At 40.2% G+C, this 15,485-nt stretch overlaps 1 protein-coding gene across 2 annotated transcripts in view; it reads right to left on the bottom strand.

Annotated features, from left to right (window-relative positions):
* Window positions 1-3,132: 3,132 nt before the first annotated feature.
* AUTS2 (activator of transcription and developmental regulator AUTS2) overlaps window positions 3,133-15,485 on the bottom strand; it is a 795,462-nt gene continuing 783,109 nt past the window's right edge. For both annotated transcript variants that reach the window (XM_082008612.1, XM_082008613.1), the window contains 5 exons: window positions 13,139-13,280; window positions 12,528-12,605; window positions 11,027-11,110; window positions 9,902-10,124; window positions 3,133-4,957 (listed from right to left, as the gene is read on the bottom strand). In XM_082008612.1, the coding sequence (XP_081864738.1) occupies window positions 3,718-4,957; window positions 9,902-10,124; window positions 11,027-11,110; window positions 12,528-12,605; window positions 13,139-13,280 (1,767 nt within the window). In that variant the 3' untranslated portion in view covers window positions 3,133-3,717. The remainder of the gene's footprint in view (window positions 4,958-9,901; window positions 10,125-11,026; window positions 11,111-12,527; window positions 12,606-13,138; window positions 13,281-15,485) is intronic.

Genomic DNA, 15,485 nt, shown 5'->3' with positions numbered 1-15,485 from the left:
ACAAATGTTATGACTGCTTTCAAAGAATCACTTCCTATACACTGCTTTGGTTGGCATCTCAACTGGCGATAGGAAGCTGTTAAGTAGAAAACTAGGTGGACTGTGGAAAGGTGGGAGCTTGAAAACGTAAAGGGAAGGTCCTGGTGTTGTAAGCATAGTAGCTCCAAATCTCTCACACCCTTATGACTTATTTCATTCCTACAGGTGTTATTTGGCATGGTCTTTTAACAAGCTTAACTTCTTAAAAACTAGTGATTCAAAAATAGAAGATTTAGACAAATGTCTTGAATGGAAAAGCCTGCTAAAAAGATTAAATTGCCTATACCTGCAAGGTAACATCCCTGTACCAAACTTTTGAAAAGCAATGAATACATCTAAAGAAGTTTAAAACTTGTTTCACCTCTTACTATACTTTTCAGGCATATTCCTATGAGCATCACCACTCTTACAAGACCTGACACACGGATCTTCAAAGGCGTATAGCCACTTAAATGGTATTGAATTCAAACCGAGTGAAATGCCTCAGTGCTTTCTGGGACTCTAGGAGTGAGGGTTCATTGGTTTGATTGGGAATTAAGGACCATCAGGAGGAGTAGGCTCAACACCTGGGAGGATGAGGATCATCGTCTGTACCATCAGATACCACATTTCTCCCCCCTGAAGACACTGACAAAGCTGTTAGGACTCCTATTACAGTGCTCCGAGATGAGCCTGGAAGATGATGCTCTCATTAGACCCTTTCTCATGGGGCCCCTTACACTGTATCTGCACAAGCTTGCTCCAGTAGTTTTCATCCTTCTAGGGCCATCTGCAACTGCTTTCCTTCAGAGACTTGGAAGGTTTTTTAATGACGTGCATCCAGAAGACTGAGATACGGGTTTCTTGCAGGAAAAAAGCTCTTTTCACACTTTATGCTGTTGTACATTCTACATGGTTTACACAAAATTGTATTTTTAAAAAGACATATTCTTTTAGTTACATGGTAGAAACTCAGGGAAGTTTCACTTTCATCAGATTTACATGGGAGAAAGAGTAGAATATGGACATAAGTGCTACAGGGCTGAAGAGAGAAATAAAACCAAAGTTGACTATACGGCTGCATACATTTAGCTGCTTATCACAACAATGGGCAATTATTGAGGGAGAAGAAAGATTTCCTAAGTCTTGCTAAAGAAAGCAAATTTCAGTGTCACAAGTTACCTCCACTAAAGTAACCTGGATAAAGGTTTTGAAGTGTTTGCAACAAGCTTGGGAAAAAAACCCAAAACCAAAAACTAGCAAACTAAAAAAACCCTCCTGGAAATCACTTATGACAACTAATTTTTTTTTTTTCCCCCAAAAAAGGATGCCACAAAAGCTGTACTGTGAAGAACTAAGCACTTGGCAAGAAATTGGACATACTTATGTACACATTGTTCATAGTAACCGACAGCCATATCTTTAGCTGATGAAAACCTGTAAAATGCCATTGGCTTGTGCATAACTGCCCAGATTCACAGAAGGCTTGCATACAGCCACGTACATGAGTATGGGACTATCTTGGAAGACCAACTGGTCAGTTAACTAAAAGCTAATGTAAGTAGGGTGCTGATATATTTTAAAGAATCCAGACAAGCCAAGGATCTGGTCTCCTTTTTGTTCCTTTTTGCCTGATTACTATCATAATTTTAATCAGATGGCTTATAACAGTTTGACATATTTAATAGCTATTTCTTCTGAACAAAAACCCACTCTTTGGAAAAAGTGTTTCTTCCCCATAGCAATGATGGGGTACTCCACACAAAGAAGCACCTAGCAGTTTAGTTCACATTTTTTAATAACATGGCACAATTTACATTACACAAGTCTTCGCTGATGAGGAAACATGCTGAAGATTGAGAGCCGCTTCACTTTTCTTTTCACATAGGATCTAGAAAGGACTTTATTACATACAGGATAAACAGCAAAAAGATTCGTATATAACAATCTCTTTACAATACTGAAAGCTACCACTACGGTTCCAGTGTACATATTCTTCAGGGTTGGGGTTTTTTTGTATTTTTGCTTTTGTTCTTAAAAAAAAAAAAACACTGCACAACATCTGGAGTTCACAAAGTCTGAAGCTTACAACTAAACCTTCAGTTGACTACTAAAATAGATCTCTGATCATTAGAAACAACTGTCTGTAGTTAACTTTTTTCTTTTTTCTTTTTTTTGCCAAAACAGGATAACAACTTCAGATAGCACTTTAATACACTAGAAGACCAATGGAACTAATTTTATTTCATACATATATCTTACAGTCCAGTAGACAAGATATTGAATTCTCTCTGATAAAGTCATATTCTCTCCAAATATTTAGACAAGAAACTTAACACATTATAAAAAAGTGTGTTATGAAAAGACAGATTTCAGAAGATTGATGCATATTTTTTAAAAAGGACCATGTTCTTCATGTTATTTCATGTCTTCTATGATTAGGGAACAACAAGGCTGACCTGTTAACTATTCACAGACTTTATTACCAACTGAAATACAATAAATTGCATTATGAAATCTGTATCGGAGTTCATTAATTAAACTACTGATCCACAGTGAAAACATATCGATCATTTAGAAAAGTATTAGCTTTCTTGTAGGATCTGTTTCAATGCAGCTAAAAATTGCTTACCAAAAAAAAAAAAGTGTGTGTACAGATAAAAATGACACACTGGCAATAAAAACAGACATGAATGGCTATAAGCAGATGTTCTTCCAAAAATAAATTTGACATGTTAAGTGATGAAAGTTCTGGAAAATATCCAGCATTTGATTATTACTCTGTTTAACCCAGATTAATGTGACTGAAAACCAATCTGTCACGACTACAGTATCAGTTAGTACAGATTGCTAACCCTGATGCATTCTAAGGAATACATGAGCTATAGTAACATCAGCATCTTGACGCAGGGGTTCTGATGGAAAACTACGCTTCTAATGGGCTGTTTCGTCATCAAAACAAGCAAGAGATACAGGTTTCTATTATAGATGAGCTTGTTCAGGGAAAATATGACTTTAATTATGTTGTGTGTTGAAAAGGCTCCTTTGAGTTATAAAGGCTTTTGTGAAAAGCCTTAAAATTCATTGCATAGTTGAAGGGGTTTAGCTGTCTATAACAATATATGTAACACAGCATAAGCAGACTGTGTTGATCAATATTAAGTTTGCAAATAGCACAGTTTAAGAAGTATTAATGTATTATGTTACTTAATTTTATCTATTTACATTTGTACAAAGTAAAGCTTTCATCTTACCCTTTTTGCATATATGAACCATTAACCCATGAAGCAATCTTTTTACATAAATATCTACAGTTGTCTTCACTTCTGGTCTGAAAGAGCTTTGTATGGTTGACATTGGTGGTGGCTTGTTTCTAGTCAAATCATTCAGACTAATGTCTTGTTATTCAGTTCAAATTTCGAAATTTTTAAACTAGAAATAAAATAAGAGTAGGAGACACGAGGAACATAGGGACTTGGCTAAAAGATTTGGAAAATTTCAACATATAATATACAAAAAAAAAAAAAAAACATTTCAAAATCTTTGCACTCAGGTCTATACATATTGTACAGTGGGTCACATCCCCAGTCTGTATCAATGACTAGTAAGAAGGTCTTTATATTATGTTCATTTACAACGTTCTGTCCCTCTTTCTCTAGTTTTTATTTAGTTTTTATTTTATTTAGAGAAGCACTCTGCTTATCGAGCTTCAATGTCCTTGAGGGTGTGAGAAGGAGGCCTCTCTCTCATCTCTGTTGACAGAGGAGTAGTCCTTCTGGGAGACCCAGGCCGAGGTCCCAGAGTAGAAATAAGAGGTGGAGGGGCACTGAGAGCTGCTGTGGGGGGAGTTTTGTTGAGGATGCCATTTTGGTGTCCCGTTGGGGGACTGACTCTGGGGTAGTGCATGCTAGGAAGTCCTGGCGTGATTAGGCTTGGGTGAGGCAGGTGCCCATCCAAGGCGGCAGGGTGAACTGAGTGCAGGCGTGCATGTTCATAGTCCTCTCTGAGCATGTGCAACCGCTCCCTATCATCCAGGTGGTTGCCCCTCTCATGCTCACGTCGAGGGTCAACAGAGAGAGGGTGGTGGTGATGGTGGTGGTGATTGTAGTCATGAGGTTCCCGATCCCTGAATGACCTGTCTGCTTCATATAATCTCGGTGTAGAAAGACGATGAAGAGGGTCATTTCTTAGCAAAAAGTCTCTGCCCAGGGGGTCTCTCCGATGAATATCTAGCTCTCTGTAGGGATCTCTTAAGGGATCTCTCATTGGATCCCAGTGGAAAGAAGGATAGGGGAAACGTTCTCCACCAGGAATTGGGCTAATTCCCATAAAAGGGGTCATCATGCGAGTCCTATCCAGGCCACTGATGCTGTTCATGTGATGTATACCGGTTACACCTACAGTCATGGGCATAGACACTAAAGGACTTGGATGGACGTTAGATGTAGATATAGGTGGTGGCTGATCAGATGACCTATGAGTCTGAGGTCCCTCAGGTTGAACATCATGGTCTTCCTTTCGCTCCTCCTTCACTTTGACTTCATTGCTTTTCTTCGGATTATCGTATGCCGGCTCATTCTTCCTCTCGGCCTCACGGTTTGAAGTACTATTAGGCCTGGCGCTTTCTACAACAGGGGGCCTAGCATAGGGCGAAGGAACCCTGGGCATTTGCTTAGACTCTTCCACCACTCGGCTTTCATGGCTCAGGCCTTCTTTCTCCGAAATATAGTTGTCCTTCACCTTGTGCTCTTCAACATTAATTTCCTTGCGAGATTCGGAGTGATCCCTCTCTCGTTCTTTGGGTTTCTCTTTTTCTCTAACCTCGGGATTCAGATGGCTCCTGATCTGCTCATTCGAGCTGCGATTATGTCCGAGGGAGTTTACTGGATGAATAGGTGCTGGCGAAGGATGGCTGGAGTGTCTTTTCTCAATGCTCTCTCTAGAAGAAAGAGAAGTGTAAAAATGAAGGCATGAGAAATTATGGAAATAAAACAAAGCATCTAGGGTGTCTGACTTCATACTTGTTGCTTTGCAGAAGGCTAGTAACATGCACCATTAAATGCACTGTTCCTTTTGCATGCCCAAAACACCACAAGAACATCCCCCCTCTAAACTAGCCCTATTCTATTATCTCGTCCCAGGAGAAAAGGATTCCTGAAGCTGCTTTATGAATGATCTGATTGAGATTTCAAGCGCTGAAGTCCACAGAAGGCTCCTAGGGAATCTAGCTCTAGTACACACACTTCTAAGACAACGGCCTTAATTGTTTGCAAAGAGGAGAGAGAAAAAAAAGCCAACATACTAATTTCATCCAAAAAAAGTGAGGCAGTTAAATCCAAATTACATGGTTAATAGTATTTCACCTGCTTCTTCCATTAAGAATACCTTTAGGAAAATAGATGACGTTTTGTTCAAGTGACGTAAAAAATTTCTAGACCTATGTACATCACTACTTTCTTATCTCTATTCTCTTCAATCTTCTAGCTTTTCAATCTGCTTCTCACAATTCAATTTGCTTCTTAAAACTGAAAACAAAAGCTTCTCAAGACACTGGTACTGATGGAGACAATCCACCTCTCTGAACAGGTAGGCGCTTCTCTAAGCGTGCAATGAGCCTCAGTGCAGGTCTTTAATAGAGGCAACCATCATGTGTTGACTTCCTCAGCAGAGATCAGTCTATCCCATATGGCCATCCTTCAGGCTAGCTCTCAAAACATCATTTCTCTGGAGTCAGTTGCTCTTCAGACTACCAACCCCTTCCCATTTCTAGGGTAGAGCAAGCAGAGCAAGGACAGGGCCAATGCATCATCCTGCCAATGCCAGAAGTCTCAAAATATTGTGAATTCATTACATCTTTCAAGCTTATTTATGCTGAACAAAAGGTGAGAGAGTAATTGTCTGGCAATGGACAGAAACCTAAATATGAGAATGGATCCTATACCAACTATTTTTTTGAAGCAGTGTTGACCAGGAGTTGGTATGGACAACACTAAGTGGAAAAGCTTTCCTACTTAAAATGAACCAAATCCATAAGGTAAATCTAATTCCTCAGTTCCAATGATTTTAACGTCTCAGTAATTTCAGTTGGTCTCTGAGTTGAGTCTTTCCGTAAGGACAGCTCCAGATATTCAGTGTTGGACACATGCTGTTTGCTGAACATGGAAATTCTGTTCCATGTGGGCTGGTGGACGTTCTGCTGTTAAAGGCAAAAATGAGGGATAAGCAGTGAGGCCCTCTGAAGTCCCAACCAGATCCCATTTACATGTTCCTCTGCTTAGAAATGTGTAACCTGAGCACAGGTTCACAAGATGAGCAACACTGGCTGACTGAAGGACAACTCAGAGAGCGACTTTGAAGTGCACGCTTGCTCCTTCACCTATACAATTTCTGCTACCTCCTTTTTTGCCAAGCTGAACTGTGTAAGTTTTTCACCTGTAGGCATTTTTGGATGCTGAAACTGCAGCAACTGCAGAAAAAGTATATTTCAAAAAGAAATTCTCATTATTATCACCTCACCAGATGCATCTTTTGCTTTGTCTAGACTGAATTGTTGGAACTGTCATTTTATGGGCCATGTCTGAGATACCTCAGAGAGTCCAGAATGTGACTGTTATAAAACATTTCTAAGTTGGAGCATCTGATACCAGAACTGCCCAGTCTGTGCTGACTACCAATTAATTCCTTGGTATCAGGTTCTGCTTTGACTGACTGTGCCCTCAACAGTCTGGGAATTGTGTCCTGGCTCTAATTTCCCTCCTCTTGCTTTCCACCAAAAGTTGAGGCATTTGATTTAACAGCTTCCAGATCTGAACACAGTGAGACCAAGTCAAGGGACTCCAGTGAAAGCTTCTCAACATGCAGACTCGATTCTTTTACTTTGCTGGGAAAGCACTGGCTTGTGGACTCTGCAATACCTAGTCTTTCATTTATTTTGCTCATGGGAGTAGTTCAGAGGGCACCTTTAATTGTTTTATTTCACTATGAGAGCCCACTGAGTCCTTTTGCTGATATTTAATCAATTTTATATGTAATTGATGTATTTTAAATTATGCATAAAATTTAGAGAAAATAACAGGCATTTTCTGGAACTGAAGAAAAACAGATGTGCAACCAAAAAAACATATTCCTTTGCCAATTTCATCCTATTCAATTACAAGTGATGGCATTATCTCAAGAGGCTATCGATTATACAGCTCACTTAAGTGAACTACATGTAGTCCAGTGGTCAGAGAGGGAATAATTTTTTATCCTCAGATCTGTCAAGGGCTCCTTAGGTTAATAATATGGCAACAGTTCTAAGCCTCTGTCTCCGCAAAGAAACTTAAAATCATGTTCTCAAAGGAACTTATTACTAAGTAAGGTATGTTTTGAGGCTGTATGTTACACTGAAAGATATTGAGTATCTTATGCCGAGTACTTTGGCTCATTTATGTTGATAAAAAGATCAATAGATTCTTGGTTTGTTTTTTTTTAATGCTCTAGGATTACATACACTTAAATGTCATCATTAGAATTGAATTGCTCAGTGGTGTCTTTTAAACAAAATACGACTGAGAAAGAACAAATTCTATTTTTCACAATGGCTATTTTTAGCTATTTTTACTTATTTTCTTCTAACTCTGGGCTGGACTACTGGAGCCCTTAAAACAAAAAAACCCCTCTGCAACTGCAAACGATGTTGCAGGAGGAAGTGGGCACCATATCAGGACATTGCAGTCTAGGTCCCCAGCCAGCTCTGCACCTAGGAAAGGTTCACAGATTGCAGTTTCCTAGTATCCAAGCTATCTTGAGGGATTTCCCTTATCTCAGTCTAGCTGGGAGGGGGCTGCGGTACACAGGCCATACAGTTTATCCAAGAAGAGAGACCAGTCATTCATTGCAACATCATTCTTAGGTGGGGAAGAGCCAAGCCAACTAAGTTCCACTGGTAACAGAAGAAATCTAGAGGAATGCTGTTGGCTAGATGGCCCATTTGGGGGCTGATAAAGTTAGACCTTGATGACAGGATGATTTTGAGATGAAATCATACCTCCGGGCATGATACCCAGTTCTTCCTCTTTGGGCAAATTAGCTTAACATAGGTAACAGAGATTGGGACCTCAACTAGAAAGCAGGGCTGCATCCTCACCCCGCTGGGTGCCACTGAAGATAAAAGAAGAGGTATGAGAGGCTCACAAACTACTCCAGACATTATCTACATAGGGAGCACATCTCCAGGAAGATATTCTCAGCATCTTCTCATACAGGCAACAGTGCGAGCTGCAAAGTAGAACTCTTCAAAACCACACAGATGGATGGACAGCAACACTAAATTGGTGAAAACATTATTGTACTAAACTGGTAGCTGTCATTGTGCAGAAGTTATGAAGTATGAATGACGCTTACTTTTAAGCTCTCAAATTATTGAAAATAAGTATGTTCTGAGCTGTGATATGGAGTTCAGGCAATGCCAAAGCAGCTTGACAGGAATGTATTTCTGAAAGGGATTTTCTTCAGCAGGAACACTTCATAAGACAACAACAAAACAGCAACTGAAATAATCACATAATTCTAAAGACTACCCATATCATTAATAACTAAAATGCTTTGCCATTCAAGCCAGTAAAGTTACTCACACGCTTAAGCATTTTGCAGGACAGAATCCCCAATTTGTAACAGCAATTTATTTTGAAGCATTAACACCAGACATGAAAATAATGAAGCTATGCTACCAAACAGAAAATATTCCAAATGGAAAATGTAGGTGAAAAGATCTGTAGTTTGACTGGCTCTTCACATTGTACAATAACATAGAAAAGCTCTTAAATGTAGTTTTAGAATATCTAATGTGTTAGCATAACTTCTTTTAGAAAAGGCTACTAATGCCTATATTTGGGTTAGTGACAGAGAAGTCAGAAAAGCACATCTCCTAAATATTCTTTTATGTTAAAAAATTAGAAACAAATAGCCATTATGTAGTAATGTGCAAACTTAACAGGAAAGCCATTAAGCCACAACTGAAAAAGCTGAAATCAGCCTCTCTACATTTTTCAAGGAAGGCATGACACTTGCTGAATGGCAAATTCTTATAATTTGGTACTTAAATGCTAAGAGGAATTGTTACTGAGTTAACTGTATAATGGGAACAGTCCTCACAAAAAAAATATGACCAGGTTTTACTTTTCGTTAACCCTTCCCAGCCTGGACATGTTAGCGTGCAAGTCCATGTAAAACACTGAATAAAAACTGTGCTGGAAGGTGTGCAGCAACAGTGCATGTGTGCATGGCTTTTTGAGGGGAATTAAGGTTGATTTAATGAACTGCATGCACTGGAATGTACTGTGGTATTGGAGTATGACATACCCGGTGCATTTTACAGTGTTATAATTTTACAACTTTATCAGTGGTCCCTCTGGTCAGTCCATTTTTGAAGAGGGAGGTAGGGTTATTTGTTTTGCAGACAAGGTCTGATTTACAGAGTTATTTAAGTATTCAAAGGTGCAGATATGCGTCTGATGGACTTCAAAATCCTTTTTTTCATCCTGTCAGGCACCTATCTACACGTTAAATCTTCAAAAGGCCTATGACAATGTGACCCACAAGGTAACAGAGTGTGTGGGTCTGATTCTGTTCTCCCTTGACACTGCCTGAACTCTGCTCCAGCAAAGCTCCTTCTGATGAAGTGCAGTGCAAGTGAGAAGAGAAACAGATGCAGTAGGAAACACCCGAGTTAGAAACCTGCATCTTCCGTAGTGCCTGGCCTTGCAGGCAGCAATGGTGTCAGCTCTCCAGGTGTCCCTCTACTGAAGCTCTGGTTTAACAATGTGCCAGGCTGGGAAGGGTTAAAAGCGGAACAGAGCCCCAAGCTTTGAACTAGACAATTCTTGGAAGTGTTCTTTCGTACCTTTCTTTGTCATCTTTACTAACAGATGAGTCTCGTTTATCTACATCTCTATCTCTGTCATGAGCTGCAGCAGATGAACTGCGCTCCAGCTCTCCTGGCTTCAGCCAGGGCGGAGGGGTCGGGAACGAAGGAGGAGTTCGGTGCAGTCGGTTCCAGGGCTCGTGAGGGTTGCTAAAGCTCTGCATACTGGGGCCATCCTTGTGGCCGAACATTGAGTTGGGTGCTGAAATGGTGAAGTGGAAAACAAAAAGGTTTAAGAAAAAGGTATGCTCTAGTGAAGGTACTTACCAAAAAAACTTTTACAGCACTCAGAGTTAAAATGAATACATATTATTGGGAGCTGGAAAAGGAAAGGAAATTAACAGAGATTCATTAGAGGGTCTCATTCCTAAAAATGGGCAGGCATCTGACAGCTCTTTTAATTGGAAAGGGAAATGCTGTGGATAAAATTGACAAGGGATGAAGCAGTAAGATAAAAATGACAATGATCTTTACTCCAAATATTTTGGACGCATTAGGAAATGACCATATAAATAATGGAACTTGTTCCATTTGATCCTGAACCAAAGTAAAATAATATGTGACCGAAATCATGCCAGATTTGAAGTATGGAGAAAGAGAGTGATTTTTAAAAGGATGATCTTTTGTGACTGGCCAAATCTAGAAATGGTAATGATCCTGGACAAATAAATGCAGGTTAGTGATCTTTTCCAGGCACATGTCCTGGATTACTGGTGAGGAAGGTGGGGGGGGGGAAAATGTTCCCATCCACAGCTAGGGATGCTGCACACATTAACTATTTTGGAACATGCAACAAAACCATAAGAAATTTCACAAACTCCTTAGATTCATAGTTCTACATTCTTTTTTTTTTTTTTTTACTGAACAATGTAATGGTGACATTTAGCACTATGTTGAACCCAAACTATTAAGTAACTAGTAGAAAATAATTTACTGATGACTAAAAAATGCTGTTATGTAGAAAAGAAAGGTCGCTTTTCAAATTCCCATCTCTTAGTGCTATGTGGTCTAAGCAACTGGCAAAAAATACAGCAAATAGTCACCATCACTCAATATCCTGAATTACACAGCAAACAAGAATTCATAAACAGAGAGGTTACTCACTAACTGTCGGGTTCCCGAGTCCCCCGAAGGCATTACTACCCACTGCAGTGAGACCGCTGAAGGAAGCCGGTCGATTGAAAGGCTCTGCAAACCAACGGAAACAGCTGAAGCTCACTGGCATGAGGGTAATTACGATAAAGCATTAGTGTGTCATCCAACTGCATTACGTCTACACGAAGCTCAGTCTGTGACCATCAGTAGCTGAACATCATCCTCCCACAACACAGCAGCGATTGTGGCGGGGACAGACATAAAAAAATGTATTTTTTTTCCAATGACAGCATGCATGGTGTCATCTTACCAGAGAAACTTACTCTTTAAAGGAAAACAAGATGTTCAAATATACATGGTGTTGAGGCCTGTACTTCTGCTTAAGTAGCTACTTCCTTTAAAACCTGCAAACATCTCCATTCTTGTTTCCTTTTATTCCCTTCCAATTAAATTCCATGGTCTTTCCCAGTAAATGTCCCTGACTAGCAAGACTATTATTAACTCTGGCAACTGTGCTCCAAAATATCTCCAGGCCATGTCTCCTAAACCATAGCCAGGATATAAATAAAATGTCCTATTATAATGATATGTCATGCTGACCTGAACATTTTGTAATGCTCTTGATATTTATTACTAATCCCGTATGAAAAACTAGTATGGACTGAGAAATACTGGAATATTTTTTTTTTAGTAGTTAATGCATATATAGAGTATAAGTCGTATGAAGCAAATTCTCCTCTCACTTTACTTTGGAGAAGTTTAATGATTTTGATGAAACTACTTCTGATAAATACCAGCACAGAGAAAAGGAAGACCAAACCAAGCATTTTCTATAGGCAGCTAAGTGTTGAATGATAAACCTACATCGCAAGTCTGCTGTATCAATTTGGTGACCCTCCCAAATCCTTACCGATGTAAAATGAAATTCCACCAGAGTCGTGATCTCTAATGCTCCCGTAGGCAGCAGACCACCTTATTACAACACCAGTAAGTTAGAAGGGAAATAACAATATTTGGTAACTTGGGTGGTTCCATTTTTAAATGATTAATTCACTAATTAAATTCACTTAAATTCACTAATTTCCACTAACATACATATTTGAGGCCAGATCACAAGATTTTAAGGATATATTTCCCACTCACTTAAATGGAAGGTAGGAGTTAGGAAAAGAAACACCTCTATGAACCGAAGCCTTGACCTTAAGGTATTTTTTTTGACTGGTTATAAACACGACTACAGTGAAACCTAACCAGCCCTGTCGCACTACTCCTCTAACATCCAGACTGTTTTCAGAAGTATTTCAAAACATGCCGTCAGTGATACTATTATGTGTATTTAGAACTGCTACTTGGGTAATGACTAAAATTAAATGGCTAAAATGCACAATTTGTAAAGGTTAAGTAGGCAGGATCCTCAAAGAGTCTCCACGTGGGCAACCTTTAATGGTCTCAACGGTCAATGTGTGGTGTTTCTGAGTTGTATTCACCATTAGTTGCAGAGAGAACGTACCTAAGTGAGCAGCTGGGTTGAGAAAGTTGCTGTGGTGAGGTGGTGGGCCGAAAGGGGTGCCGGCTGGATGACCCCCACCTGCCAAAACAAAGCAAAAGGGGTGAATTCTTAGCAAAAGGTCAGAAAGGGACTAACTGTGCTCTGGGCTTGACTATCATTTCTTAAATGCCAGCTCAGCAGAGCAGAAATCGCTGCACACTGGGCAGGGGCTCTCAGGTCAGGATCCTATGGAAATAGCAGCTGCTTTTCTAAACAGAAATTCCCAGTTAGAGTATAAAGGGCTGGGGGGGTATGTATCAGTATGGAAAAAAAAACAAAAGCGTGTGTAAAAACCAGCGTATTTCCAACCTGTCGTCTTCATGATGCGTTGGACATCACTCTGTGAAGAAATGTTCCTCCATTTACTACCTGTATGGCATTTCAGCAGGTTGGGCTTTCTTAAAAGCATATAGAATAATTTAAAAATATTTATCAAATAGACTAATAGCCCCTGGCATGTCTTGTAGAGAGATCATAAGCCAAAGGATATGGGAAATTTCCTTTTAACATGGTAAGGATTAGCATTTTAATGAGCATGCCACAAGAAGGAGATTTCACTTCTCAGCACTCACTGGCTGTGGAGAAGAGAGTCGAGGGCCGGGCCAGGTCATGGGGGTGGTGGATGGCTCCAAAAAGGCTGGGGCCTGGTGGCCTGCTCAGAAATTCAGGTTTCAGGCCAAAGTCCAGCTTGTGCGGATCAGACTGCATCTGTTTCTGAAATGTAAAAACAGGATTTGGAAGAGACTGTCCTAAGAGACAGCAGTAAAAGACACTTTCAGAATGACACGGGCACAGCAATTTATTCATACTACCTGACATTTTAACAAGAATATTAGTTTTTGGGACCCCAAGCATAGGTGCAAAGCTATTCCCCTGGAAGGGGGATCTAAGGCAGAGAGAGAAAATCTCAGGCTCCCACTGCGTATTTCCTGCAAGGTTCAAGAGTGTTTTCACATATGCTCACATCCATCCTTCCGGACCGAAACATTTCAGCACAGACCCGACTTGAAGAACAAACATAAAAATCTTTGAAGAGGCCTCAGACACTTGCTTAGCTGTAAGAACAGGTCTGTCTTAAAATAGTAAAAAAGCCAAAGAGAAATGTTAGTTTGGACCTGCTCCCAGGTGGGCAGGCGTGCTAAACGCTGGGTGAAAGCATCCACTGCAGCAGGCACAGCGGCCAGCCGACCCCCTCCCGCTGCAGGAATCGGTGCCAGACCGTTACGTCAGAGACAAATCAATGGACACCAGAACCATTGATTTTAAACGTGAAGCTGCAATCAAGAAACACTTGGTACAGGGTACCTTTCAGTGCCTCTCAGATGGCAACTGAGCAGGCCACGGGCTAAAATGAATCAAATTACAGATGAAGCACATTTGAGTCTAAAGAACTGAAGTCCCATTTTGACTGCTTGCACTCCAAATTCAGAGCACTGCATGTCACGCTCTCTATTTATATGGTATTAGAATGAGCAGGCTTTCTTTTTTAAGGTCAATTTGCTGAGGTAGCTGTATTGTAAATGGTAAGTGGAGGAAGGACAGGCTCTTCTTTGTGCTCTGTGCTCATTTTAGTGGTCCCTACTTCAGTAGTTTTATAGAATGAGGAGGAAAACCAAATTCCCAATCACCTGTGCTGCCAGAACTCCCTAAACACAGATTGCTGATTAATTGTGCAGGTCAGCTGAAAGGATTTACAAATGTATAACACTGAACCAGTAGATCTTAACAGTAATTCTGCAGCCTGTTATGCTTTATAAATCAGTATTTAATACTGTGCCAGCTCAGAATACAGACTATTACAATGATATAAATATGCATATTAAAAAGTTATGACCAAGTTAATGTGCATGCCTAGTAGCTGTTTTTCAAGTGCTACTAACGTGTCTATGTAGCTATGAGAACGAATAAAAAAAAGGAAAAAAAAAGGCTTCGTCAGTGTTTTGAGACAATGGCCAATGGCCTACAAGAATACTGAAATGGAAAAGATGTCCAAGTTAAGGTCATGTCTTTCAAGGAAGTAACGCTGTAGTGCTTTAAAAATTAAAAAAAAGTTCAGAAAATACAAATGCCCCAGTTGAAGCCTGCGTGCCAGATTTTTATGCTGTGAACTCTTTTTATTCTTCTTTTTAACAACTAAGTTATAAACCTCTGACAGGCATTACTCAGAACAGCAAAAGCCAGCTGAAACTTTAATTGCAGCCATACGAACAGCGCTGTTCTAATAATGAAAAAATCTCCTGCCTGAAGAGGAACAGGAATATCATGGATGTATTAAAAGATTTTTGAAAGTGTTGGTTTACCTTAAAACAGGTACCAAAGAAAATTAATCACATCTATTTTATCCCCAGTTGCTGGTCAGGAGAGCACCCCTCTTCATTATAAACCTTACACATATATTTGAAGTCCAGCAAATGTGTAACACCTTAATTCTGGGCCCACTAAAATCAACGTAAATGTCTGCACTCATTTCATGGCATGTTACATCGGGCCACAAGGCCTTTCCTAAAAGACAGAGGGCCAAATACAGAGCGTAAGTTGAATCTGGATGCCTCAAATCTGACGCACTGGTCAGTCTAAGGAGGAGTGTAAAACCACTTTGTGCCCAGAGCTGGTATGCATCCCTGGCTGCGGCTGAGAATTCCCTGGGTGTGCAGACAGGTTACACAGGTCTGAACTGCGTCTTGGTGCAGAGGTACAGGCAGGCAAACAGCATCTACAGCTGCACGCAATTTCTGCTGGGGTCAGGAAGGTTGTGTCTGAGAGTTTCCTATCTTGCCTGCCTTTTCGGTGTCTGCTGTTGCCCTCTGCAAGCAATTACTAGCGGGCTGGGTAGTTATCAATTCTTCCGTATTTTGCAAGCAGTCTGGTGGCACTGCATGCGAACTTGAAATCTCCGCATAAATGTACTTTATTCCCCAC

Source organism: Phaethon aethereus (genome assembly GCF_964289735.1).
Source record: "Phaethon aethereus genome assembly, chromosome: 19".
Classification (NCBI taxonomy): Eukaryota; Metazoa; Chordata; class Aves; order Phaethontiformes; family Phaethontidae; genus Phaethon; species Phaethon aethereus.
This window is presented reverse-complemented; position numbering and strand designations above follow the sequence as displayed.